Source organism: Caretta caretta, chromosome 27 (assembly GCF_965140235.1).
Source record: "Caretta caretta isolate rCarCar2 chromosome 27, rCarCar1.hap1, whole genome shotgun sequence".
NCBI lineage: Eukaryota > Metazoa > Chordata > Testudines > Cheloniidae > Caretta > Caretta caretta.
The window spans coordinates 15907804-15935503 of NC_134232.1; the positions used below are offsets into that span (position 1 = coordinate 15907804).

At 52.5% G+C, this 27700-nt stretch overlaps 1 protein-coding gene across 1 annotated transcript; it reads right to left on the reverse strand.

Moving 5' to 3' along the window:
• Positions 1–728: 728 nt before the first annotated feature.
• On the reverse strand, positions 729–26317 carry VAT1 (vesicle amine transport 1). The gene is made up of 6 exons (XM_048830032.2): positions 25576–26317; positions 14350–14557; positions 13686–13856; positions 13489–13578; positions 11886–12127; positions 729–5472 (listed from the first exon to the last, which is right to left on the reverse strand). Exons 1-6 carry the CDS (start codon positions 25921–25923, stop codon positions 5371–5373), a joined length of 1161 nt encoding a protein of 386 aa, XP_048685989.1. The 5' UTR covers positions 25924–26317; the 3' UTR covers positions 729–5370.
• Between the last annotated feature and the right edge of the window lie 1383 nt (positions 26318–27700).

Sequence of the window (27700 nt, forward strand, 5' to 3'; positions counted from 1 at the left end):
AGCCTTCCAAGAGAAGCAGTGGGGGCAAAAGACCTATCTGGCTTCAAGATTAAGCTTGACAAGTTTATGGAGGAGATGGTATGATGGGATAACATGATTTTGGAAATTAATTGATCTTGGACTATTAGGGGTAAATAGGCCCAATGGCCTGTGATGGGATGTTAGATGGGGTGGGATCTGAGTTACTACAGAGAATTCTTTCCTGGGTGTCTGGCTGGTGAGTCTTGCCCACATGCTTAGGGTTCAGCTGATCGCCATATTTGGGGTCAGGAAGGAATTTTCCTCCAGGGCAGATTGGCAGAGGCCCTGGGGGTTTTTCGCCTTCCTCTGCAGGGTGGGGCACGGGTCACTTGCTGGAGGATTCTCTGCACCTTGAAGTCTTTAAACCATGATTTGAGGACTTCAGTAGCTCAGACATAGGTGAGGGCTTTGTTACAGGAGTGGGTGGGTGAGATTCTGTGGCCTGCGTTGTGCAGGAGGTCAGGCTAGACGATCAGAATGGTCCGTTCTGACCTTAAAGTCTACGATTCTGTGACAGACTGGGGAGCATTTATTGCTCCCAGATTTCTTCGGTCACACGAACGAGCGTGAGATGGACGGGACAGGGGCCTGCCCGGGTCTGACAAAGGGAACTACAGATAGATTGCTGGGCCGCTGACAAACCCTTGGACTTTTGCTTTATGCTTAACCCCAGTATTGTCACAAGCAGAGAAACATGCCAGCAAGGATTTTGTTATGCTTTTAATTAACATTTGAAACACGTAAGGCATACGGTAACGTTAGGCAGAAGAGCATTACACGTTGTAGTCATGTAAACAGCATTGGCACAATCGCTTTCTGTTCAACTTGGTTACACGCACAAAGCGGAATATAATTATTTTTAAAGGCGCCGTGCTGTAGGACAACAGCCCCTCGTATCTCATCTCCGCAAATCAGCTGGACGGCACAGACACTGCCATGTGTCGTAAGAGGCTCCAAGAGCAACGCATTCTCACACCGTGCTCATACGCTACCTGCCCGTCACCCTCTGCCATCACCAGCGCTTGGGGCATCCAAGACTTCATTTGGCAACAGGAGTGGTCTTATACCTCTGACAGCAGCTGCAGATGGGTCAGATTCCTGCATTGGTTGAAGTCTGATGCCCACAACTCTACTTCACACAGCTGGTTTGTAACTAAACATGCAGCTAAACTCCTTTCCCTGGTGTCTGTAGGACCTTTCCCCATCTCTCAAATACAGTCTTGATGTAGCTACGGTTCTCAACAGGGCTTATGTTTGTGCAAGCTGAGCTCCACTCCCATCTCCCAGGTGCAAGAAACATTTGTAACTTTAATAAATTTCTTATTGAACTAAACAAGCTTTTTAGTTCTAAAGCCGCCTGAGGATGGCAAAGTACGTAAAGTTGTGTTTAAGGGCCCCTTCCTGGACTGGCAGTTTTGGTAACAGATACAGCAATGATGGTTAGGTCACACTTAGACAGATACCACTGGATTTCACAATCTACACATACATACCAAAGGCAGAAGACCCTGCAAACTGGAGCAGGAGAGAGTGCAGGGAACACAGAAACCTTTAGCTAGTGCTCATAGCATCACGACACAAACTTTTGCCCTTCAGCCATTTTGCACCCATGGCACAAGATTTGAGTCAAAATGATCAATTAGCAAAATGAACATTAAGCTGCACTTCAGTTATTTTGGAACGATGCACAATTTAAGAGGCAACGTGGCACTCTTTGTTCCCTGGATGACACCAGCTGTGCCCTCAACTGTTCAGCATGCTTCCTTCTAATCAGACATCTTCTGGAGTGGAATGGCATTGTGCTTTGGTCCTTGCTAAAACAACTCACTGTTTAACAAGTTGTTTGAGACACTGGTAATAAAGTTGTATTAAGTCTGACAATCAGTAGGTTTAATACTTACTGGGCCCTAAAACGCCAGGGTAAATAAAGGCTACTATAAAATCTAGAACAGAGCATTAGTCAGTGAGGCAGTAAAGCGCAAGGTTACACTTAATCTTCCGTAGAAAACGTAGCTACTGGGGTGCAGAGTCAATGCTAATCTCTTATCACGACTACCTAATTGCTCAGAAGGATTCAGAAGTCAGACTGAAAAGGGCATGAGAAGTTTATAGGTAGAAAATTCACCATCAGCTACACATTGCAAACAAAGAGAAAAGAAATTCCAGAGAGTCTCCGCAATGGCGACAAACCCTCAACGTCCTCAGCCTCAGGAGAGGCCACAACCAGCAAAGCTTTGCAAGAGGACAGGCCTAGAGATACTGACGCGCACGGGCAGGCTGACATCACCTTTGGCCACATCCAAATGCAGCCAACTTGGGTGAGGCATTGCCTTACGGCAGGCACTGCTGCTTAGGCTCTGGAGCAGGAGCTTCCAGGGATCAGCCTGGAGAGTCCATAAAACGCACGTGTACGAAGAGTATATCAAGGCGGAGGGTAAGCAGAGCTAGGTCACTTGTGTACCACAAGCCATATCTATTATGCAGCACACTAGTTTTTTGGCAGTATTTTAAGAGGCCAGTATGGCAAAGGCTTCAGTGACTTGCTAGTCTTACAAGTGGTCTAGAAAAGGCACTGAGATACTGTTTTCTATGCAATGCAGCATACGTCAGAGTTGTCCTACAGGAAGATACAAGATATTCCCATTTGCTTCCTTCACGCTGTATCAAAAGGGGGACTAGACTACAAAAGCCTTGCGATAGTGCCCAGGATAGGGCCAGAGTAAGGCACCAGGTGCTCTCAGCTGGCAGAGTAGAGCCAAGGGAAGTAGGAAAGTGGGATCATTTTCCCCCTTTCAAAGACTCTAGAGAACCTGAAGCTTTGCGGTGCAGTTAGTCCAGACTCCTCCTGTCTCAAGGTGAAGCCAAGATTTGGACAAGAGTAGGTCTTGGGCTTTTCCTTTTATAGCAAACAAGTGTCTGAACTGTTTTTACAAATCTGCAGTGAAATGGCACAAAACAATGGAAAGTAAAATCTAATTCACTGGGCAGGAGCGGTTCTGAGAGGGGAAAAACCCAGCGAGGAGAGTTTGTATTTAGAAAAGGTTAGAAAAAAGTTGTGCGTGTGAGTTCTGCTGCATCACATCAGGGGAGTCAACCCCCGTGTCACGAATGGAAGGAACGAAGACAGAAGAGGGTCTGAACCCAATCGTGGTTCCCTTTCTGAAGTCCTAAATGTTGGGCACCATTTTTTACCTGAAGTGAATCCTCCAGATTCCAGGCCTCATGCAGCCCAGCAGGGTCAGAGAGCTAGGAACTGAAACCCAGGCTGCACTGATGAGATAACGCAGCTGCCCCACTGTAGCGCACCCGTGAAGAAGCTGCCTGCGCCAAGAGGAAGGCTTGTCCTGTCGGCGTACGTACCGCGCCCCCCGAGGAGGCGGTGGCCGTGTCGCTGGGAGCAGCGTTGTCTACTCTGGGAGCTAGGTCGATAAAACCGCATGGCTGAGCGAAGCACCACTTACGCCTCCTGGGGCGGCTGCAGCTAATAGAGACCGTCGCCTTCCTTTTCCTTGCACAATACAGTCCTCGTGCTGATGCTGGGCCAGGTTTTCTTTAATGGGGGGAGGGACCCAGGAGATCCATGTTTGCTCTTAAGAGCAGCATTTTGCTTCTGCTATGGCACCTTTACGAAAAGGGGGTAGGTGGGGGCTTGGTCCCTTCAGTTACCAAATCCAAAATACAAGCAAAGCCTGAGCTACTGCGCCATCCGCCACCCAGCAGGGCCAAACCTGACAAGCGCCAAGTCCTGGGACTGCAGCAGGAGACCGAGCACCACTGGAAGGGGCGGCGCCAGTCAGGACATTAAACAAGGACAAGTTTAGATGCTCACAGACTGAACCGTTCAGGTTCCCACCCACAGCTTTACCTGCACGCCTGGCATGGGCAAGCCCAGTTTTCTTCCTAGAGAGAGGAGCCCACTGGGCAGTTCCCAGCATCTCAGCAGCACTAGGAAGTACCCTGAAAACACTGGCACTTCATGATTCGAGCAGACAAGCTGCAAGCCCCCTTTCGGCGCTAGCTAGCCAGCCATAGGGACGGGCAGAGGCCATGGGGACAGCCTGGGACTAGGGGAGAATCTGAAAAGCCAATTAAAACTGGAATGGAAAGTGAAAAACAAAAGCCAGGATCTAACCAGGCGAGAGCCTCACGCCAGCGGGTTCGACAGGTCTAAGCCCAGACAGCGTGTGACTCACTCAGAACCACAGGCTGGCCCAGGGGGAGGATGCCAGCGCAGACTTTACTGGGCCTGCTCACTTCTAGAGCTGCAGCATCCCCCTCCTAGCACACACAACCGCAGAAGCAAAGGCCGACCATGAGGCTTGTTTTGTCCCAGTCTTGCAGACACCTTTTCACATTGCAGCCCTTGGTAACAAACACGAGGGTGAAGTTTAGCCTGACGGACATTCAGAGCCCAACGTTAACAAAGCACATAGAGCCAACACAAATGGGTCAGTCATTTCGGAGACACAGCTGAGTTCTTTCAGTCTCCAGACCCAGCCTTGACCACAGAATTGGTTTAGACTTTCCCTAACGGTTTGGGAGCAGAAAATGGACGAGAGCAAATTGTTGAATTGAAATTTCTCTTTAGTATTCATATAGCACCAGCCTAACTCCTCCTCAGGATACATGCAGCGTGAACAGAGAAGGAACAGCAAATTAAAAAGCTACAGCGTGACCAGCATGTAAGATACTAAGCTGGGCTTAGAAAAACTGGCCTTTTGCCAGCTGATTGGCATTAAAGGCCTAGGACTGGGGGTGTGGGGAAGAGGAGGGGAGGAGGAAGGGAAGTGTTGTGACAGCAGGAATAATGGCAAAGAAATAACCAGCACTAGAACAACGTAAGGTCTGATGTTTTTTTCCTACAGCAATTTCATTGACAAGCATCTCTGGCTTGGCACATTCGTCTGTCGAACGTGCATCTTAAGACTGCAAAAAGGGCTCGGTTTCTATGGAGACAGTCAATGGTTGCCATAACAATTTGCGTTTACACTTTGCAGCAACATACTACGCAGCCATTAGTCACTGACTGCTTGGAGGCCAGAGAGGCGTTGCCAGAGAAGAAGAACTTGGTTTGGAATTTGGGAAAGGAAATATAACAACCAGGTGAGAAAAGCAGGGCTAAGGCTGGAGGTGTCACATTCAATGTTACACAATCACACCTGGGAGAGGCTGGCTATGGCAGGTGCATATGATTCACAACCCAAGGTGCTCACAGTCCTAGAACTGGCTTTAAAAATTTATCATTCCCTTAATGGGGAAGATGGCAGGGACTGAGCCGTCCATTCCCAGGTCCCAAAAGGGTTAGGAGTTAAACCACAAATTCACAACCTGCAGACAGGTCTCCTTGCTTTAGTTTTCCTCTTTTTTGGGTTCTTCCTTCGGCAGTTCAGGAACTAGGATGACTTTCCCAACGTTCTTCTTCTCCTGCATCTGCCTCATGGCATCGGCCACCTAGAAAGAAAGAAGTCCCGTGAAAGGAGATCCACACCTGCCTCGCTGCACCACTCGGGCGACATGCCAGCCCAGGGGTGTCCACACAGTGACGTTTTCATCTACAGCATAACCACGGGTCAGCAACTGCTGGACATTCACACATCCCACACAACGGAGAAAGCTGGGTACTCCTGGGCAGCTATCCCACGCTGCCTCGACAGGGGAGAGCGCGCTCAGAGCACATGGGCCCAGGGCAGCGCACTCCAGGGCGTCCCACTGAACAGAGAGCCGGGAGGAAGGAGGAATATGTCCAACAGGTTACACTGGCACTGCTAGGGCTTCTTGCGACACAAACAAACTGTGCCAAAACAGCTACTGAGAGACAGCCTAGTGTCAGGAAGGGTGAAAAGCATGTAGCACTAGGCAAAGGCCGTACAGTACCATCAGTCTGGAATCAGTGGGGAGCTCTGCCTAAAAAGGTACAGCACATTCTAGCCCCCAGCGTTAGCCATGCTGCATCAGGGATGAGCCATGTCTGCAGATGACCGTGCCACTCAGTGGTCACCACCAGAGAGGAGAGCGGACAGGGCCATTGGCGCACCTTGCAGGGACATCTCATGCTAGCCACAAAGATCCTGCTGCTTTGAGCCCCAGCTGGAGTAACCGGCAGTGCTGCCGAGTCCAGCCGCCCTATGGTGAAGGCTCCCAGAACATCAGGCTTGGACCGTTCCATCTCTAGTCAGTTTGGAAGGCCCGGAAGAAGCAGTTTGCCTTCAGCTCCCTGGAAGGCGCTGTCCTCGTCACCATGCCAAGCAGACATGCTGATGAGACGCTGATGTTCGCCTGCGTCTCTCTGGGGCACCGCGCTCCCGCATGCACAGGCCACTGGGAGGTGCCGGCTCATTGCAAAGTGGATGGCCAGATCAATGCAGGCAGAGCAGAAGCTGTTTGCTAGTAATGCAATCAGAGTCCCATTAGGAGCTGCTCTTTCCGGCAGGAGGAGATCAGCACAGTGATGCACTGGGACCACATGCCTCCTGCCAGAGTTAATTTAAACAGACTGCAGGGAACGGGAGGAAAGGGAGATCAGAACCAAGGGCAGGGGAGGCCGACATAAGAGGTTTTACCAGGTAACTAACTAACTAACTACCTGGTAAGCACCGGAGTGTCTCCCCGGCTCCGGAAGGGTTTCCCAGCTGCATCCCCCGGACTCAAAGAAGGGCCCACTCCACGGCACTTCCCAACACAAAGCCGACAGCACGGTCTTAACATCTAGCAGGCACTTCCGTTTGGGCAAACATCTCCCTCACCTGCTGTCGAGTCAGGGCAGGCTTGGGAAGTCCCAGGACTGGGCAGGAAAATGCTCCTGGTGCATGTTCAGGGCCACCATGCTGGGTTCTAAATGGGGCGAACACCCCAGCCCTGCCTCCACTGTCTGTGGTGTCTCCATCCCCGTAGCTCTAGCTGAATGCTTCAGCGAGAGCATGGCACAGGCATGGGCCAGAAGCCAATCTGACACCAACGGCTACGAGCTAATGCACACGCTTTGCTAGCAGCAAAGGGGCTACAAACTACCATCGGAAAGAGAAATCTGCTCCTTCCTGCAGCGACGTCCCTGCCAAACCCCTCTCTCCCCCACCCCTGGAGACTGGCTGCTCTAGCGTAGCAAGCGCCCTCCTGCCACGCCATGCTGGCCCTTCGGTGAGACTCCCTAGTGGAGAGACAGTTCCATCACTCTTCTTTAAGCCCTTTGCACCTCTGTATTTTGGGCCCAGGTTACTCCGAGACCCTTTACGGGAATCTCCCCCCATCTCTTTTGGCTTCTGCTGTCGAGACCTGAGAAGCAGCTATTCTTTCTGGGTGAAGGGGAACAAGTCACCCAGCTCTGCTCCTCACTGGAGAGGACTTCTGCCCCTGGCTGGGCCTGAAGGGCTAACACACTTCCATGCATTACTATCCATTCACTGACAGCGGAGATGACTTGGGTGGCCTCTGCCCAACACCTATGAGGCAGCCTGGACAGTTAAGCTCAGAGAAGCAGAGACTTCCTGGGCCGCTCTGAGCTCGGGCAGCCTGACGTGCTTAGACTGAAATCAGAGCTATATCGGCAGGCTCCAGAAGCTGCTTGGTAGAGTCCAGCAAACTCCTGAGACTTAACCCCTGGCTCCCACGATTGCTACTGGCCAGCAGCTTTCCGGTAAGAAAGCCACTCCAGGCTGCCTGTCTTACAAATCAGCTCCCCAGTGGAGATTCTGGCCCACTCGGCAGGAGGGGCGCACAGCTCCCTCCAGCCCTGCTCTTGCCCCACACGGTTATGTTTGATCTCAAGGTCTGGAGCTGTAGAGGAGGGTTAAGCAATTCTAGTGTATGCCAGAAGCTGACAATCTCTGCAGAGAACAATGGGCAATACGATTAACAGAACCACCACTATCTCCAGAGAAAACACCATGTGACCGCAGCTTAGCCAGACAATCCCTTGCTCTGGGCAGACACAAGGAGCTCAGGGAGAGTCAGCAGTCAAGTGGTCATTTGACTACATTCCAGCCACCTTATGTATCTCCTTTGAAGACAGACTCGATTAAAGGACTTTTAACAGCACCACAGCACTCGCCCCAGGCTTGGAAAGGAGTCAGGGTTTTTTTAAATGTTGATTTCAGTTGCAGATAGATTTCCAGTTGGCAATTCTTCAACCAAAAAAAAAAAAAAACTTTCAAAAACAGACTCCAACATGAAACTGCAGAACTAGAATTAATTTGCAAACTGGACACCATCAAATTAGGCCTGAATAAAGACTGGGAGTGGTTGGGTCATTACAAAACCTAAACCTAATTTCCCCCATACTAATTTCCCCCTACTGTTACTCACACCTTCTTGTCAACTGTTTGAAATGGGCCACTCTCATTACCACTACAAAAGTTATTTTTCCTCCCTTGGTATCCTCCTGTTAATTGAATTGTCTCGTTAGACTGGCCTCACACTTGGCAAGGCAACTCACATCTTTTCATGTATTTATACCTGCTCCTGTATTTTCCACTCCATGCATCTGATGAAGTGGGTTCTAGCCCACGAAAGCTTATGCCCAAATAAATTTGTTAGTCTCTAAGGTGCCACAAGGACTCCTCGTTGTTTTTGCTGATACAGACTAACACGCTACCCCTCTAAAACCTGTTTAAAGTCTTTGGAGCTGTGTTGTGCCTGAAACCAAGACATGTTGTGGCAGGCACTGTGCCCACATCCCAGCTCATCTTCAAACCCAGAGTCCCATTCGTTATCAGTCCCGTGCACCTCACTCCCAGCTCTGCAGATGCCCCTGAATCCCGACCCACAGGACCCCTGCTATCCCGGTCCTGGTCTCTCGCTGTGAAGTGATAAAGATGTCAGCTCTTTTCTCAGAGCCCATTTCATCTGAAGTCATTGTTTAACTCTGGACTAGGTCACAAATGGTGACAGGAAACCAGTGCAGTAATTCTCTGCCATCCTCCAGCCAGGCATTGTTTTCTGATCCTCAACTCTTTTAGGGCCCTTTAGAATACTTGGTTTGGGAATTTTTTCATCACACTGTTAAAGACCATTCTGCAGAGCCATCATCGCAAACTATCGCTGTGCTATGTGACTGAGCGGAGCAGGGCAGGGTCTGTGTCAGGAGAATTCTCTCGTTAGCAACGCTGGTTTGAATCCACCTATTACAACATGCGGGGTTTAGCAGAAAGATCTAGTTTTGTAAGAGCTCCCCCAGCCCCAGAGACAGCTCAGGGTGGAGAGCCCAGAGTCTACAGCAGAATTTGACTGGACGTAAAGATGCACCAAATGCAGAAATGTGTAACAGCCGTTTAGGAAGCCGCAGTCTCACTTTGCAGCATCTCCACTTTGTTCTGCTGCCTCAGTTTCCAATCAGCAGAAAAATCTGAGGGTAAAGCAACAAAATGACCCACCCACCCACATACAGTTTCCTCTGTAATTACTGAGCAGAGATTCAATGCAGTCTCTAGTATGACACGCACAGCACACGCCCCACATGCAGTGTGCAGCGCTGCTGTTTGTAATTAATCAATGTAACTCAGCCCTTTAGCCCTTTCTCCGTCCACAGCTTGGGAACGCCTCAAAACCTCAGTCTAAAAGGCATTTAAAACAAGAAGAAAGTGACTTAATTCTCCTGCTCTTTGTATGTTCAGTGTTCCCCTTCCCGCCCCCCCGGAAACGAGCGGGTCAGGTACCCGCCCCTCTCTGCAGAGAGGACACAGGGGCTCCCAGCAAAGCTTTGCTGGAGAAGTGGAGGGAGTGTAGGCGAGGGAGAGCTCAGGAATTTACGCAAGTAACAGCCCACGGGAACTGCTGGCCTCGGACGTGAGAACACCTTCCACCGAGGTGCACCTGGGACCCAGGCTGGGCCTCCGAGTGCAGAGGCTGCACCCGCAGCGCGCAGCCAGGGACTCGGGTAGGTCCACCGCCGGCTCCAACACTCCCCACGCCAAGGATGAGAGCATCCAATACACCCACAACTCCCAACGGCAAGCACAAGCCTGGCCACACTCCTCCCATGGCCACTCCCAACTCCCCCTTTGCTTTCTGCAGGGCAGCCTGTGCTTTGGGGACAACACTCCCACGGCTGGGAACACGGCTCCTCCTCTACGTGGGCTGGCTGCTTAAGCAGAGAGTTCCCAGGGCACACTGAGCAGCCCTAGGCACAGACAGAGAGTTACTCTGCTAAGGGGAAGAGAACAAGCACGGATGTCTCCCACTCAGAGCGAGGAATCTGCAGGACACAATAAGAACACATACTCAGCAGGATACGCCCCCTTCTCCCCACCCTCCCCGCAGGGAGAAACCGCAGCCCGTGCCAACCCAAACCCAGTGAGGAGCATGTAGGAGCCAACAGCTGTCGAGTGAAATCAGTACATTGGCCTCTTCCCCAGGACTCTGCCGTCCACCGCTGCAGCGGGGTTCCCCTGCTCTGGCCCCAGGGATTCCGCGGCCCCAAGGCCTCACAGCACTGTACAGGGGACTTTGGGGTGAAGCTACCTGATGTGCAAGTTCACTCTCCAATTCTCCTGCACACACACACCTCTCTGATGAGCTGCGATTCCAGGCTTACCACACATGGACCAACGGAAATCAGTCATGCAGACACCCAGCACATTACCAGCCCCTAGAGGCCTCCTGCATTTTACTCCAGATTCCCCCAAGGTCTCTGCTCCAAGATACCACTTAGCGCTTGGCACTCTCTGCTCGCTCTGTTACCACTAGCAGCCACACCTGGCTCTGACACTAGCAATCCAAGCTGAGTTCCTGCTGGTAGCTCTCTGCCTGGCGGAGAGGAGATTCATTAATTCTGTGAACAGCACCGATCTTGATAATCTGCTTCAGTTTACACCAGAGGTGCTGGAACAAGGAGTGCGGGGGATGCTGCTACACCCCCTGACTTGAAGTGGTTTCCATCATATGCAGGGTTTATAATTTGGTTTAATGGCTCTCAGCACCCCCACTGTACACATTGTTCCAGCCCCCCTGGTTTACACTGCTGAGTGCAAGTTCCCTAAGCAAGTCAGCGTCTCCTGTAATCCACAGTGCCCCAATTTAAACCCATCCTCAAGGCTCCAAGATCCAATCTCCATCCTTCCAGTTTGGACTGGGGGGGAGGCAAGTAGAGGTTAACGCACTAGGAGACTCCCTGCAAGAAAAGGGACGATGCTCCTTAACCAGCCAGAGCTTTGGAGGAACAAGAGGGCTGCACTCCTTTACCTCTGGCCTAGCTTCCAGGGTGGAGCTCGAACCCAGGTCTCCCAGGGGAGAGCAATTATTATCTGAATTGTGCTAGCGTGCAGTTGAGGATCAGGGCCCCACTGCGCAAGGCACAGGGCGCACACAGTTCCTGCCTCAGAGAGCCTGACGCTCCAAATCCAGTGGAAATCAAAGGGACACTGGGCACAGAGTGCTGAAGGCTTCAGCCACTTAGTTCAGATGCCAGTCACCCAGCCAGTTCCAGGACACGCTGCACTGCTCTTCTCTGCATGAGAGCACTGCGGGGGGAGAGTGGTGGTCTTGTGGCTGAGACTGAACTGGGATGCAGGAGATCTGGGTTCATTTCCCAGCTCTGATGCTCCCGGTGTGACCCCGGGCCAGACACTTAATCTCTCTGGACCAGTTCCCTGTCTGTGAAATGGAAATAATAATATTCCTTCTCCCACCCTTTGTCTGGCTTGTCTATTTAGATTATAAGCTCCCTGGCTCAGGGACTCTCTCAATGTGTCCAGATCCAGCACATGGCACAACGCAGCCCATCTTGGTTGGGACCTCGACTGCAAAACAAAACCAATCCCAGAGACCGTGACCCAGAACTCTGCTGAACCCAGCTAGGAACAGGAGCAGCAGCTTTCCCTGCAGCACTCTCTCTCTTATGGAGGCTGCCAGCCTGCACCACGACTCAGACTCACCTGCTCAAAGGGCCATACGGAGTCTATTTTGGGTTTGATTTTGCCCTGGTTGTACAGGCTAACCAGCTTGGCCACAACACCCCCAATGAGCTCAAATTCTTCATCCATGTAACCCAGGTGGTAGCCGCACACGGCCTTGTTGAGGTGCAGGAGCTGCAGAGCGTTGATACTGAATTGGTTCCACCATGTCTTCGCCATGGCCACCAGGTTCTTCTTCTGCCCAGTGAGCAGGTTGGCCACCCCTAGGAGGAAGTCAAGGCCACAGTCACGCTCAGAGCTCTCAAAAAGCTAATGCCTGGTGAAGAACCCAGTGCACCAGATCTAAGACAGCTCAGAGAGCACAGATTACTCGCTCCACCTGCACACTCAGGATCAGGTAAGGCCAGGATCTACCAAAGAAAGGCAGAAGCAAATAGGCTTTGAGTGATGCAACAGAGACCCCTTTGGGCCAGCAGATGTGCAGGGTCATTGCTAGGGTAAGTATTCAAAACCGGACAGTTTCTTATCTTAGGACAGGCAGCAAGTTAACACAGCTAGATTTAGGTGCCAAGCCAGTGAGACTGGTGCAACGTCAGAGTACTGCTGATGCTAAAATGCAGCCAGCCGTGTTGGCCGAATCCACCCCAAGATAGGGTTTCGGAGCCTGGCCCGCTGTAATGGTTAATCCTGCCAAAACACTCTGCAGTCCACAGAGTGAGGAGGCCAATGCCAAGGGAGGGAATGCAGTCAGCGTGAGATTCCTGCATATCCCGTCGGGCTGTGTGAGGGCTTTGTCTGTGGGGACAGAATCGCTGTGTTTTGCAGCTGGGGAACGGAGAGAGAAGTATTCGGTAGCTTCAAACCGCGTCACCCACACACCCCACAGAAAAAAAAGTGAGCTTCTGTGAGTGCTGCGAATTAAGTCAGCCTGAACCAGGATAAACTCACTGCAACTGATCCCGTGTGCAGGACACAGATCCCACTTCGCCCTGCATGTGTGTATTCGGACTGGGAAACAACTCTCTGTGCAGGGGAGATTTGATACCGAAGGCAGAGGTCAGCGTATGGAGTGGAGTGAATTGCATCTCTCGGGCAGGGAAAGAGTACAGGAACCTAGGGTTGCAGCTCTCAAAATGAGCCATGAGCGAACCAAACCCCCAGTAGGAATCTGGCTCTCTCACCTGTGTGATCCTCCAGACAAGGCAGAATCTAGAGCTCAGACTACTGTGGTAACCAGCCACAGTGGGCTGCTCTCCCTCAGGACCTGGCTAGGGGAAACCAGTACGAGTGCTCTCATGCAGAGCCACCCCCCAGGCGCTAATGCATAACCCCACCCTACAGGGAATCTGGCCTGCTGACGTCAGCCAAGGGTCTCAAACTGGGGGTCAGGACCCCTCAGGGGGTCACGAGGTTATTACACAGGGGATCGCGAGCTGTCAGCCTCCACCCCAAACCCCGCTTTGCCTCCAGCATTTATAATGGTCTTAAATATGAAAAAGAGTGGTTTTGATTTGTAAGGGGGGGGTCGCACTCAGAGGCTTGCTATGTGAAAGGGGTCACCAGGGCAAAAGTTTGAGAACCACTGATCAGCTGTTCGGTAGACGCATCATTCCCTCATACTTACCATAGGTTATGAGTTTGCCCATTGGCTTCAGGAGGTTGAATGCTTTGGACGTGTCCGATCCTCCCAGTGGATCCAAGACAATGTCGACTCCTAGAGAGAGTTTGCACAAAGAGTAACAGGCTGTTTCCTTCCATTTGCTGAGGGATAGGCCTGTAGCGGGGTAGGGGAGCCCTATCCCACCCCGTCCCTCACGGTACCTTTGGGGGAGATCTTCCGGACCTCCTCCACGTAATCCATACTCCTGTAGTCAATGGGGTGAGCGACCCCGCTTTCCCGGAGGGCGTCATGCTTGGAGGCAGAGGCAGTGCCAAAGATGGTGACGTTCTCCACCGTCTTGCAGAGCTGAATGGCGGCTGTTCCCACCCCCCCTGAAACAGGCAACAACGGGGGAATTAGAGGCGCGGGCAGGACATAGGAGACAAACCAGCCGCCGGCTGTGGTGCTCCCCCCCTCCCCCGCACACACACACCTGACTCCATGCCACGGCTCAATCTGAGCGCGAAGGGTTTGTCTGCGGCTCAGAAAAACTCATGCTTTGAGCCTAAGAGCTTGATGGCCTCAGGCGAACTAATATGGCCCTGGGATCTGCCACCTCACTATGGCGCTCAGGGCTTTAATACAACCAGACCCATCTGATTTTACCGTGTGCCATCCAACAGGCCGGGGTGTGGATCGGATCAGCCAATAGCGCAGTGGGATATTTTGCCAACCCAGCACCTGTGTAACTGATCTGTGTAAGCCTTTATATCAGGGTCGTCACCTCTTTGTCCAAGAGCCTAAGTCATGTCCCCTCCCAGCAGCTGGACTGGCCGCTCTGAAGCCAACTCCCCATAGACTGAGCCCCGTCGGGGCGTGCGTTACCGGCAGCCATGTGGATGAGGATGCTCTGGTTGGGTCTCAGGTTCCCAAAGTCAAAGAGGATCATGTACGCCGTGATGTAGTTGACCAGAAAGGCGGCTGCTTCCTCGAAGCTCATTCCGTCAGGCATCAGGAAAGTCTGATTGGCTGGGACAGTCACGACTTCCTGCCAGAGCCCTGCCCTGGCCAGCACCATCACCTTATCACCAACCTACGGCCAGAGAGAGAGAGAGGGAGGGCGGATAGTGGCATGCTCTGGGTCGGCAGGGAGGTCACACCCAGCATCCTGTGCATCCCAGTCTGCACTTAGCCCACAGCACTCAGCACAAGCACCAGGCCTCCAGTGCCTGGACTGCTCCTGGTCTCTGGATGGGAATGCCAAGACTCTCTGCCTCCTCCACAGACTCAATACACGTACAGCCATCCCCCTAGCCAGGCTCCCTGACACGACACTACTCACTGTGTCGGCCCGGCTTGGTGTGACATACTGGACTGGAAAAGGGAGCAGCAAACTTCTGGAGTTTAGTTTCACTTAGAACATGAAGCTTGGGCTGAAACTTGAGGCAAGGCAGGGAGGGGTGGGGGGGAGAATTCCCAAAACAGGGACCAAGGAGTTGTCCAAGGCCTCGAGCCATTCTGTGACACCTGCTTCCCTTTGAGAGTTACCTCTCTAACAGGGGCCTTGTCTGCTTGAAGGCAGCAGTGTCTTGGGACCATGTGATCTAGCGATGTAAGCATGACACCACAGTGGAGAGAATTTGTACTTTCTACTTTGCCAGGCAGCTCAGAAGACTGACACAGGGGCTCACTTCAGGTTTTCCGTTGGCTCCTAGTGGCACAGTGGTTGGTGTAAACTCTTTAGGGCAGGGACCATTCTCATTGCTAGCTCTCAAACAATAACAGGATATCCAGCACTTTAACGATGTTGAAATGGATACAGACATTGTGCGGAAGAGCCCAGTCATGGAGCTGAAGCTATACCATGCATTTCTCTGCAGACACTTGCAAATTCCTCTCTGGTTCTACAACTTCTGCAGAGATTCCTGCACTGGTTTATATACCTGGCAGTTCTGACTTCTCCAGGCATTGCAGCAACATCACTGTTCTAAGCAGCGCAGAATTTTCCCATGAGGCAGGCCAAAAAGAATTTGAAGAGCAATTAGCAAAGGACTCAAAAACTATTAGCAACATGTTTTTTAAGTACATCGGAAGCAGGAAGCCTGCAAACAATCAGTGGGGCCACTGGAGGATTGAGGTGGTAAAGGAGCACTCGAGGAAGACAAAGCCAACGCAGAGAAGCTAAATGATTCTGTCAATAGGTTGGGGTGGCCAAACCGTGGCTCTTGAGCCACATGCGGCTCTTTTACCTTTAAAGTGCAGCTCAAGGGGCCCCCCTCACACTCCCCCCATTCTCTACCTACCAGACTGGGGGTGGAGCTCGGGACCTCTGCCTTGAAGCAGGGTGGTGGGGTCGGGGCTTCTGCTCTGCAGGGGGGCGGGTCTTGGGGCTTCAGCAGGAGCAGGGCTTCAGCCCCAATTCCCAACAGGCATTTCCCATGGGGCTGAAGCCCCGAGCCCCAGCAGGTGCACCCCGGCTCTCAAACTTCTGAAGATTGTTATATGTGGCTCAGAGGGTCAGTAAGTTTGGCCACCCCGGCAGAGGTCCTCACTGCAGAGGATGTGAGGGAGATTCACGAGCCATTCTTTGTAGGTGACAAATCTGAGGAACTATCCCAACCCGAGGCATCAATAGAGGTGGGTTTAGAACAAACCGATAAATTAAACAGTAATAAGTCACCAGGACCAGATGATATTCTCCCAAGAGTTCTGAAGGACTCAAAGGATGAACCTGCAGAACTGTGGAATGTAACCTGTCATTTAAATCAGCCTCTGGACCAGATGCTAACGTGGCTCCAATTTTTATAAAAGGCTCAGAGGCGATCCCGGCAATTACAGGCCCATCAGCCTGACCTCAGTACCTGGCAAACTGGTTGAAACTGTAGTAAAGAACAGAATGATCAGACATTGTGTTCATCAATTTGTTGGGGGAAGAGGCATTGTGCACCGGAAAACCTGACTGCAGGGGCTTCAGCGGCCGTGGAGCCCAGCCAGAGGTGGCTCAGCAGGGGAGGGCGCCCGTCGCCTAGGGGACAGAGCAGCCCCATGCTCACTGGGACCAGGACCGGGGCAGCGGGGGGAAGAGGACGCTAAGCCCCTGCCCAGGGGGCCGCTGCGGAGCCTGCAGGTTCAGCTGGAAATTGCTTCCCCTCCCTACTCCATGCGTTTCTCTGAGGGGTGGCTCCCCCGTGCCCGTGTAGCATCCACCTGGCACCGGCAGGGGCTCCGGGCGGCTTTGGTACATGCAGGGCTTGGTTCCTCCTGGGCAGCACCCCATGTAGGAGAGTCTTGGGCTTTCTTGGGGCGCTGGCCCGGCCAGAGGCAGCTGGGGAGGAAGAAGCCCGGTGGGCAGGCTACAGGTGTGCTGAGAGCTCCCGCCAGGGGTTCACACAGCGCTGGGCGCAGGACGCGCTCCACCGGGGGTTTATGGAGGAGCAGTGGGGATGGTGGTGGGTGAAGGGGCAAAGTGGGGGGAGGACAGCGAGGAGGGGAGCATATAAAGGGTCCATGGATGGGCAGCAGAAGCAATGTGTGGGGCGGTCACGTGACCCCCCCCATCCTTTCAATTGTGCTCCCCCCATCACCTATGGGTCAACATATCCATAAATGATCTGGAAAAAGGGGTAAAACAGGAAGGTGGCAAAATCTGCAGGCGATACTAAAGTACTCAGGGTAAAGTCCAAAGCAGACGAAAGAGTTCCAAAGGGATCTCACTAAACTGGATGACTAGGCAACAAAACGGCAGATGAAATTCAATGCTGATCAGTGCAAAGTGATGCACATTATGTTTTCCAATCCCAACTATACCTATAAAATGATGGGGTCTAAATTAGCTGTTACCACTCAAGGAAGATCTTGGAGTCTCTGTGCTTAGTTCTTTGAAAACATCCGCTCAATGTGCGGCGGCCATCAAAAAAGCGAACAGCATGTTAGGAACCGTAGGAAAGGGACAGATAATAAGACCACAAATATCATAATGCCTCTGTATAAATCCATAGTACGCCCACACCTGGAACACTGCGTGGAGTTCTGGTTGCCCATCTCAAAAAAAGATATTAAAAATGGAAAAAGGACAGAGAAGGGCAACACAAATAATTGAGAGGATGGAACAGCTTCCCTATAAGGAGAGATTAAGAAGACTGGGACTGTTGAGCTTGGAAAAGAGACGACTGAGGAGGGAGATGCTTGAGGCCTATAAAAGCATGACTGGTGCGGAGAGAGTGACTAAGGAAGCGTTATTTACCCCTTCACATAACACAAGAACGGGGGGGGGGGGGGTCGTCACCCAATGAATTTAATAGGCAGCAGGTTTAAAACAAACAAAAGGAAGTACTTCTTCATACAACACACAGTCAACCTCATTGCCAGGGGATGCTGTGAAGGCCAAAACTATAACTGGTTTCAAAAAAGAATTAGGTAAGTTCCTGGAGGATAGGCCTAGGAATGGCCTATCAGTATCTGCTTTATATCCACAGACCATGTTTGGAAGCATGGATTGGATGTGGATACAGATTTCATAATTGCACAAGGCTCTAGCTATTAGCCGAGATGGTCAGGGATTCAACCCCATACTCTGGGTGTCCTTAAGCCTTTGATTGCCAGATGCTGGGACTGGATGACATGGGATGGATAACCGATAATAGCCCTATTCTATTCCCTTTGAAGCATTTGGCATTGGCCATTGTCAGAAGGCAGGTTACTGGGCTAGATGGACCATTGGTCTGACCCAGTATGGCTGCTCTTATGTTCATGGCTGAATTTGTTTGCGTGTGGACAGAGGCTCCTAGGCAGATGATTGCACTGGGTTAGTAAGATCTGTCTTTGAATATAGCATGCCCAACTTTAAGGTGCTGTTCAGTCCAGCAGAGTCATCTGCTTCATGCTCTGTTTGCATCACTGTTCATTCTGAATGACTAAGGGAAGGTTAAGAGCGTCCAGACATTCATGCCTGGTGCCTTTCGACTACAGAGCTAGGTGCAGAAAGCTGGCATGGTGTCAGTATTACCCAGCAAAGGCTTGGAGCTCTGGGGCGTGCTTCAGGATGTTATTTATGGAGTGCCAATACTAACTGCTCAAGCAGCAACTCTAGCTGTGAAACAATATAATACACTTTGGGAATGCGGAGTTACCAATCACCGGAACTCAAACACTGTCCCAAACGTTAGCTGCTCTCACAGTCCCAAATGAGGTTGTGAAGGGGGTACTCTAGGAGCATCAGTCCAGGGAGGGAGTGACTAGGAAAGCATTGCATTTTTTACCAGACTTTTTATATTTTAACAGTATGTGCAATGACCAGTTCTAGATTCTTGATGCCTCAAGGGTTTTCTGAAGAAGGATTTTGGGGAAGTAACTGAGCCCCTCTGAACTCTGCACTAAAAGAGGCATGTGACATTTGTTATACGAGTCAGCTGATAAGTCACAAAGGCAATTTCCATATATTTCTCCTCTTTTGGAAGTGATTTCGCCACAGAGTCCAACAGTTGCACCAAAAACTCCCTGCTAGGATATCAGCAGGGAAGCCTGTGTAGAAGACAGGTTTCAGAGTAACAGCCGTCTCCTTTTCTTTTTGTGTAGAAGAGATTTCCTTCCACAATACAGGCCTTTGCTTTAAGCTTCTGCTCTTAAAAGAAACCTCAGATAATGATGAGAAATATTTCAACGTAAGAGCAGTTTCCAGGACAGTTTGTTAAATGGTCTGACCCCGCAAATCCCGAGGGAATCACAGCAGAAAACAACGTGGCTGCAGGTGAACTCAACATCACAACGGTGCTTACATCACGGCTGAAGGATGATATCAACAGAACCAGCTCTACTCTCTGATGGCACTGGGAGGGGGTGGACAGCGTACAACTAAGACACGTGGAATAACCACTGTATGAACCAACCATATCTCCACAAACTACGTATGCTTCTATCAGATACAAGAATCTGACGTTCTTCAAAGGCAGCTTAAGGGTATGCACATGTGGAAAAAGCCTTTCCACGTGGCAACTTGACGGAGCGAATTCTCAAAATGTGCAGCCATTGCATTCAGATGCCACCCAGTAAACCCAAGTGCATGGGGTAAGCTAAGAGCTTAAGTCTGTCCTGCCAGACACCTAAGGAGACCCTCAGATTTCACTTTGCTCTATATTCAGGAAGTACAGAGGACAACACAGTCCTCTCACCTCATGCCGAACTTACTGGACTTCTGCACAAGCTCGAAAGCACGTCTCTCTCACCAACAGAAGTGGATTCAATAAAAGATGTTAGCTCCCCCACCTTGAACCTCTCTTGTAACTTTAAGAGCACAGAGAACAGGCTGTGTACTGTGACACAAGACAAGATGTGTCTACACTGCAGTTAACCACCCGTGGCTGGCTTGTCTCAGCTGATTCAGGCTCGCAGCCGATCTGTGGAGCTACACTGCAGTGTAGATGTCCTGGCTTGGGCTGGAGCCCGGGCTCTGGGACCCTCCTCCCTCGCAGCGTCAGCTAACATGGGCCAACCACAGGTGTTTACCTGCAATGCAGATGTACCCATAGTTTCAGTGTGAGTGCAAATCTTTCAAATTTAGTTTTGCTTCCAGATGCACGAAACCCAAAGCCTCTCCAGTGAGCTGCTCTCATCCCCCCAGACAGGGAGCATCTGTTCCTCGTGTGTCGGGAGGGGGGCCAGCAAAACCAGATAGCAGCATATTGGACAGCAGAGAGGCAGCGGAAAGGCTCATAGCTGTGTGGGTTTGGCATTTACACTTGAGCAAACTGAAATGTTTTCGCTGGGGGGAGGGGCGAGTGTAACGGAATCAGATTTAATAATCGAGGTTTGTTTGAGAGGCTTTGCGAATACATTCCCTAGACACGTCTCAAACGGTCACGACTCTGTTACCCAATGATAACAGGTGACGGAAAAAAACTTGGCACGTCTGTCAATGAGCTACCAAAGCTTTAATGAGAGAAACAGAACAAAGAGGGCATTTCAGTCCGATGAACTTCCAAAGATAACCGTGATCTACAGAGCAACGCCAGAATCATGCTGCATTGGCCTCAGCAAGACCTCGCAGCGGCTAACCTGCTCGTGCCCTTGAGGCCTCATCAGCTCTAAGGCTGGCAAACAGCGTTTGCAATAGTTGTAGCAATTGCCTTCCACGCTGAAACTGGGGCCAATCGTGTTTTGGCCGCATTCAGAAACAGCGCTCAGGCTGCCAGGTATGGGGTGGAGGGGAGAGCAACACAGGGGTTCTCGCTAACTCCAATGAGCACGCAATTTTGCTCATGCAAAGCCTCATAAAAAAACAGAAATAAGAGCTCCACACTCTTCCATCTGATCTCCCCTCTCTCAAAGACTGTCTGCCCCGCGACACTGCCCTCACCTAGCTCCGATAGAATCTCAGATCTTGGAACCTGGCTCAGGTAGCAGCTTGCTCCAGCCAGCGCACAGAGTTATTTTCCCCTGAGATTCCTGTCCATGCAGGCCACCAGCCAGGTGACCCTTAGACAAAGGGCCTCAGCAGCTGATCTCATATTAGCCAGATTCCCAAGAAGATTCTCCTTTTAAATTAAGTTATAGCTAGACATTTCTTCCTGCCAATAAATAGCCTCCCCCCAGCATGCTGGTGGACGCCTGAAACTGGTTCTGGAGACAATGTAAAATCAACGCCACTGGAACTGCTTACCCCTGAAGCCTCCACTGCTCCTGAGCCATGCATCCTTCATGCTAAAAGAAAACACCATCTTCCTTTGCTGGCAGGAAATCCTGTATTTATTTGGCAGCAGTGTCAGGAAAAAAGGGTTATTGATGCTCTGCATCCTTCACCTTTTACATGAACCCTTTTACCACATGCACAAGCATTTGCCACATACATCATGCACACACACGGAGGGGGGAGACGGGGGGGTTGAGCACACGGCCTTCAGCTCACTGTAGGATCACCGCGTCTTCCCTCCTTTCCTGGGGACAGCAAGGATGACCCCTGTTCAAACAGTCACGCAGCCAGCCACAAGTTTACCGAACCTGGACGCTATTTTTTATTTTAAATTGTACTTATTCCCCAAACTGCTGATGTCAGACAGATGCGTTCTGCTACTCCAATCTGCTCTGCTGAGAGCCCTTCGCCAGCAAGTGGGTATGAGTAGCCCTGCCCTAGGGACTGCACAGCAATACGTGCTAGAAAGAAAGCCAGGAGGGTACTAACCACTTCTGGATGGGTGTCAGCCACAGGAACCATGGTAATTTTAAGGTTCTACAACCAGTGGTGAATTTCAAGACGATCTTGGAAATGTCCTCCATTTAGTTGAAGTGAGACATGACTCCCAGAACTAACATGTTTATAACACACTCAGGATTGATCTGCCAGACAGATTAACATCCATTTAAACTCTCTGGGAGAAACTATGAAAACAGCAATCTATTAAATAAACCTGCTATTAGCTGGCGAGGGGTGGAAGTGTTTTTAAAAAAACCCAAACCGATCTTTAAATGAAATATATACCGTATGTTGTTCCAGAGCAGATCTAGTACGTTAATAGTAAGCTATTTTTATTGCAGTAGCGCTTAGAGGGTCCAGAAATCAATCCCAACCTTTGTCTATCTAGGTTGTAAACTCTTGAGGGCAGGGAGAAAGGAATACAATATAGCAGCTTAATTCCTCAAAATGAGAACTGGACAACAAGTAGACGACAAACAGTAATCAGCTGCACTAAAACTTAAAGACCCAAAAATGAGGAAAGAATCCATAGAGTATGGTCTGAGAGACGCTGCATTTTCCCAGAAAAAGACTCATTTAGGTAGCTTAAAAGCAGATGAAGATCTGTGGTGGAAATCATTACTGCCAAGTATTCTAATGCTCAGATAGCTTAGCCAAGGCTCTTCTCCTTCCCCCTAGATTAAGCCATGTTAGATGCATAGTCAATGTTTATTACATATCTCATAACGATCAGAAACAGGCAGATATACTGTCCCCTGCAGCATATCCAGGTCTGAAACATCATTAAAGCTAACTTCCTCCTTATTGTAGAACGATGCACCTGACAGCAGCTACAGAGTGTTGAGACAAAACATCCCAGTCAAAATAAAAACAACCAGTTTGTAATCAACAGTTCTGCCCACTCTAATTTGAAAGCTTCACACCTGCACCTGAGCAAGTCACCTCTCTAGCACACCTGTGTTATTATAGCAGCCAACCATCTCTACTGACTCATCCACAATGCTAGTGGCAGTGGGATTAGAGCAGGCAACCATTAAATAAAAGAATTACATATATTTAGAAAAAGCTAATTAATACAGAATCTTTGTTCTACTATTGAAGAGCTCTTAAGTAACATTCATCAATCAGCTCTGCCCATAAAGACAATGACATAGAGAAACTAGCCTCCGAGATTGATGCGTTAATATGATCATCTCCACAGACCACCTTTGTTGCACACACACACTGCATTTAATAGCACATAAATACGCTTTTGATGGAAGCCCCCAAATCAGCGTACACTGCTTTTATTTTGAAGACAATTTTGTCGCAAGAAAGTGTGATGTCTCAGCACATATGCCAAGTGCTGGATTTACAACTCCTAATGAGATTGAAATTCTTTGCCATTTAAATTGTAATTCACTAAACCCATTTCTACAAAATGAGACCTCAAAGCAGTTTAATTTAAATCCAGCTTCATGGGAACTGCCCCACCCTGAGTGGGCGGATACACTTTACATTTGTAGAGAAGCAGTCATAGACATTCAGTCCAGCACAGGTAATATAGGCCATCTGGAAACAGTTTTTTCTTTTTGTAACAGTGACAATAAAGAGAAATCATCTTTGCCTAACCCCTGCTGAGAAAAGTAATACAGGGACAGTGTAATATAGAAGAACATAAGAACGGCCATACCAGGTCAGACCAATGGTCCACCTAGCCCAGTATCCTGTCTTCTGACATTGGCCAGTGCCAGATGCTTCAGAAAGAATGAACAGAACAGAGCAATTTATTAAGGGACCCATACCCTATCATCCAGTCCCAGGTTCTAGCAGTCAGAGTCTTAGGGACACCCGGAGCACATGGATATGTCTCTGACCATCTTGGCGAACAGCCATTGATGGATCTATTCTCCATGAACTTATCTAGTACTTTTTTTTAACTCAATTATACTTATGGCTTTCACAATATCCCTTAGCAATGAGTTCCACAGGTTGACTGTGAGTTGCACAAAGAAATACTTTCTTATGTTTAAAACTGCTGCCTATTAATTTCATTGGGTGCCCCCTGGGGTTCTTCTGTTATGTGAAGGTGTAAATAACATTTCCCTAGTCACTTTCTCCACCAGTCAGGGTTTTATAGACCTCTCCCATCTCCGCCCTCAGTCGTCTTTCTTCCAAACTGAACAGTCCTAGTCTATTTACTCTCTCCTCATATGGAAGCGGTTCTGTTCCTTAGTCATTTCTGCAGCCCTTCACAAGATTATTCTCCCACTATAGGTTGTGCACAGACCAGAAACCTGTTCTCCTGCCTTGTGCTGAACGAAAACCACGTTTCTTTATTGAACTCACAGAATAGATATTGTACCATCACAGACAGGTCTAGCTTCCACTAGTTAACGTGGCCACAGGCATGAGGAGGGGCTCCCGACAGAGCTATTACAAACTGTGTTCGCGGCTTAAAGGGCATTACGTTGGTGGCCACGGGATATCTGTAATGGCCAGTATCAGGGGCCTGAAACGTATCTGGAAGATGCCAATACCTGCCAATACCTGTTTTATCCCTATGTTGCATCACACAACCAAGGGACTTCAGTTTTTGAAGGCACCTGGCTAGGAAGCGCCCCCCTCACCCAGGCTACGGGATTATTGGCTGATTTATCACCATCTCCATTGTCCCACTGTCAGCCAAGGGCATGGGAACAGTTTGTACAGAGAGGGGGCTGAGCGCCACTGAACCCAACTGTAAACCTGGATGTGCTGGACACCACCCCAAGCTGGGGGCCCGGCAGCCCCCCGCCCCATCCCGGAGATCCGGGACCTGTGCGGTCTGCAGACATTTAGATGCAGCTTGGGGCGCAAGGACCTGATATGCCACAAAGTGGGGGTGCCCCACCTCCCCCAGACAGAGCCCCACAGCAAGGGGAAAATCGCCCCAAACACCCCCCTCCCCACATGGGCGCTGGCCGCTGCCCCTAACAGCGCCCACCCCCACCCCGAGACCAGCCGCCTCCGGCTGCAGGCGCGGGCGGAACCCAGAGGCGGGCCCGGGCCCGGCCCCGGCCCCGGCCCCGGCCCCGGGGCGAGCTGGGGCGGCCGCTCCCGAGCCCCCCGGCCGGGCCCGGGCCCGGCCCCGGCCCCGGCCCCGGCCCCGGGGCGAGCTGGGGCGGCCGCTCCCGAGCCCCCCGGCCGCATGCGCACCGCAGCCCCCATTGTTTCCCGGCCTCGGAGCGGTGGCCGGAATGGGGGGGACCCCCCGCCCCTTTTCCGGGAGGGACCCGCCAGGGCATCGCCCAGCTGCCGCCCCTGTCTGGGAGCGGGAAGGGCGGAGCGCCCCGAGACCGTCAGACGGTCACCAGCCCTGGGCTCGCCTCCCCCGCCCCCACCCCCGGGCTCGCCTGCCCCGCCCCCGCCCCCGGGCTCGCCTGCCCCGACCCCGGCCCCCGTTCCCCGCCCCCACCCCCGGGCTCGCCTGCCCCGACCGCGGCCCCCGTTCCCCGCCCCCACCGCCGGGCTCGCCTGCCCCGACCGCGGCCACCGTTCCCCGTTCCCCGCCCCCACCGCCGGGCTCGCCTGCCCCGACCGCGGCCACCGTTCCCCGTTCCCCGCCCCCACCCCCGGGCTCGCCTGCCCCGACCCCGGCCCCCGTTCCCCGCCCCCACCCCCGGGCTCGCCTGCCCCGACCCCGGCCCCCGTTCCCCGTTCCCCGCCCCCACCCCCGGGCTCGCCTGCCCCGACCCCGGCCCCCGTTCCCCGTTCCCCGCCCCCACCCCCGGGCTCGCCTGCCCCGACCCCGGCCCCCGTTCCCCGCCCCCACCCCCGGGCTCGCCTGCCCCGACCCCGGCCCCCGTTCCCCGCCCCCACCCCCGGGCTCGCCTGCCCCGACCCCGGCCCCCGTTCCCCGCCCCCACCCCCGGGCTCGCCTGCCCCGACCCCGGCCCCCGTCTCACCTGGCGGCCGGTGACCCCCTCGCCCAGCGCCAGCACGGTGCCCGCGCACTCCATGCCGGGGGAGACGGGCGGCGGCGGCAGCCGCTCGTAGAGCCCCTGCCGGGCCAGCAGGTCGGCGAAGTTGAGGCCGCAGGCTCGGACCCGCACGGCGAGCTCCCCGGGCCGCGGGCTGGGCTCGCCCCGCCGCACCTGCACCTTCACCTTCTCGTAGCCGCCGAAGCCCGAGAGCACCAGGGCCCGGTACTGGGGCTCCGCCGGGGGCGCGTCCCCGCCGCCCGCCGCCCGCTGCTCCGCCGGGGGGGCCGGCTCGGCGGGGGCCGGGGGCGCCGCTGCCTCTTCCCCGGACATGGCGGGGCTCGGGTGGGGTCCGGAGCGGCCGGGCTCGCGGTGCGGGGCTCGGGTGGGGTCCGGAGCGGCCGGGCTCGCGGTGCGGGGCTCGGGTGGGGTCCGGAGCGGCCGGGCTCGCGGTGCGGGGCTCGGGTGGGGTCCGCAGCGGCCGGGCTCGCGGTGCGGGGCTCGGGTGGGGTCCGCAGCGGCCGGGCTCGCGGTGCGGGGCTCGGGTGGGGTCCGCAGCGGCCGGGCTCGCGGTGCGGGGCTCGGGTGGGGTCCGCAGCGGCCGGGCTCGCGGTGCGGGGTCGGACGGGCCGGAACCGGGTGTGGGGCCCTGGGGCAGCGGCCGGGACCGGCGGGCGCAGGGGACCGGGCAGCCGCGGCCGGACAGCTGCGAACAGCTGGGCTGAGCGCGGGCTTGCGGGGAAACCCGGAGCCGGAATCCGGGGCGTGGCTGGAATGAGGGAAAACGTGGACTGGGGCGTACGGAGCGGAGCCACCAGCTCCCTCCACGGGGCGCGGCGTCTCACGCAGGGTAGCAGAGGCTCGAGCTGGAAGCCCGGACTCCTGGGTTCTCTTCCCCACCCTGGGAGCGGAGCGGGGGTCTAGCGAGTTAGAGCAGGGAGAGGACGGGGAGTCAGAACTTAATCCACAAGTAAGGACCCCAGTGTCAAACCCAAGCTCCCAGAGAAGGTAGCCAAAGGCCAGCAACAAGCTGGGCTCATAAAGTGCAAATCTGAACAGTGAAAGTCATTAACTATGAAACAGCTTAGCAAGGGTCCTGCTGGATTCCTCATCCCTGCAAATGTTACATCAAGAGTGGATGTTTTTCTAAAAGGGATGCTCTAGTTCAAATAATCTGGATTCAGACCAAATCATGGGACAGACTTTAGCAACAAGGTGTTAATCAGCTTTTGAGGGAGGGTGGGGAGACATCCATTCTGGTCTTCCTGGGCCTCTCCAGCAACATTCATCACTGTCCACCTTGAGAGAGTGCAGTCCCATGTCAGAGAGGTGGCAGGGGGCCAGGGGAATGCCACGACACCCCTTATTTATGGGGTCCCACAAGGATAAATTATCCAGTTCTATTCAATGTCTACCACTAGCCACTGGTCAGATGAACTGAACTCTCAAGTGCCAGCAATATGCGGGTGGAGGACACCTCTACCTATCTTCACCACATGTGCCCATGATGCCCAAGGCTCCGATGACATCAGTTCATGGATGAAGGACAGCAGATTGAAGCTAAACCCAAGCAAGACAGAGTTGATGCTGGTTGGCAGAGGAAAGTATTTTGAGGAGTTTGCGGCCATGGTGCAGTCTCATTTGGTTGAAGGTTCACACCCACAAATGGTTGATTCAGATCATAGTTTAGCTGTCCCATCCTGGCAAACAAGGACCTGGCCTCAGCTGGTCATGCCTTTGTCACTTCCCATCGGGACTACAGCAGTGTCTACCTGGACATGATGTCTTCAGAGCCTAGGAAACTCCATATAGTTCAGAACACTGCACTGTGGCCCTTCAGCAATGCTGGCTCCTGTGAACACATCACACTTGTCCTCTGCTCCCTGCGCTGGCTTTTCATACAGCAGCAAGTCAAGTGCAAGGTCTTGGTCCTTCCAGGAGCTCCATGGCCTGGGGCCGGGATATCCAAAAAAACCTACAGCTCTATGATGAAGCTTGTAGTCAACAACTCCAATCCCCAGGCACAGTGGAACTTTCTACCCTAAGGGTAAATCTCATCTGTGTGCTTGTCTGGGCCTGTCCGAGACTGTGGAATGAACTTCTCCAGGAA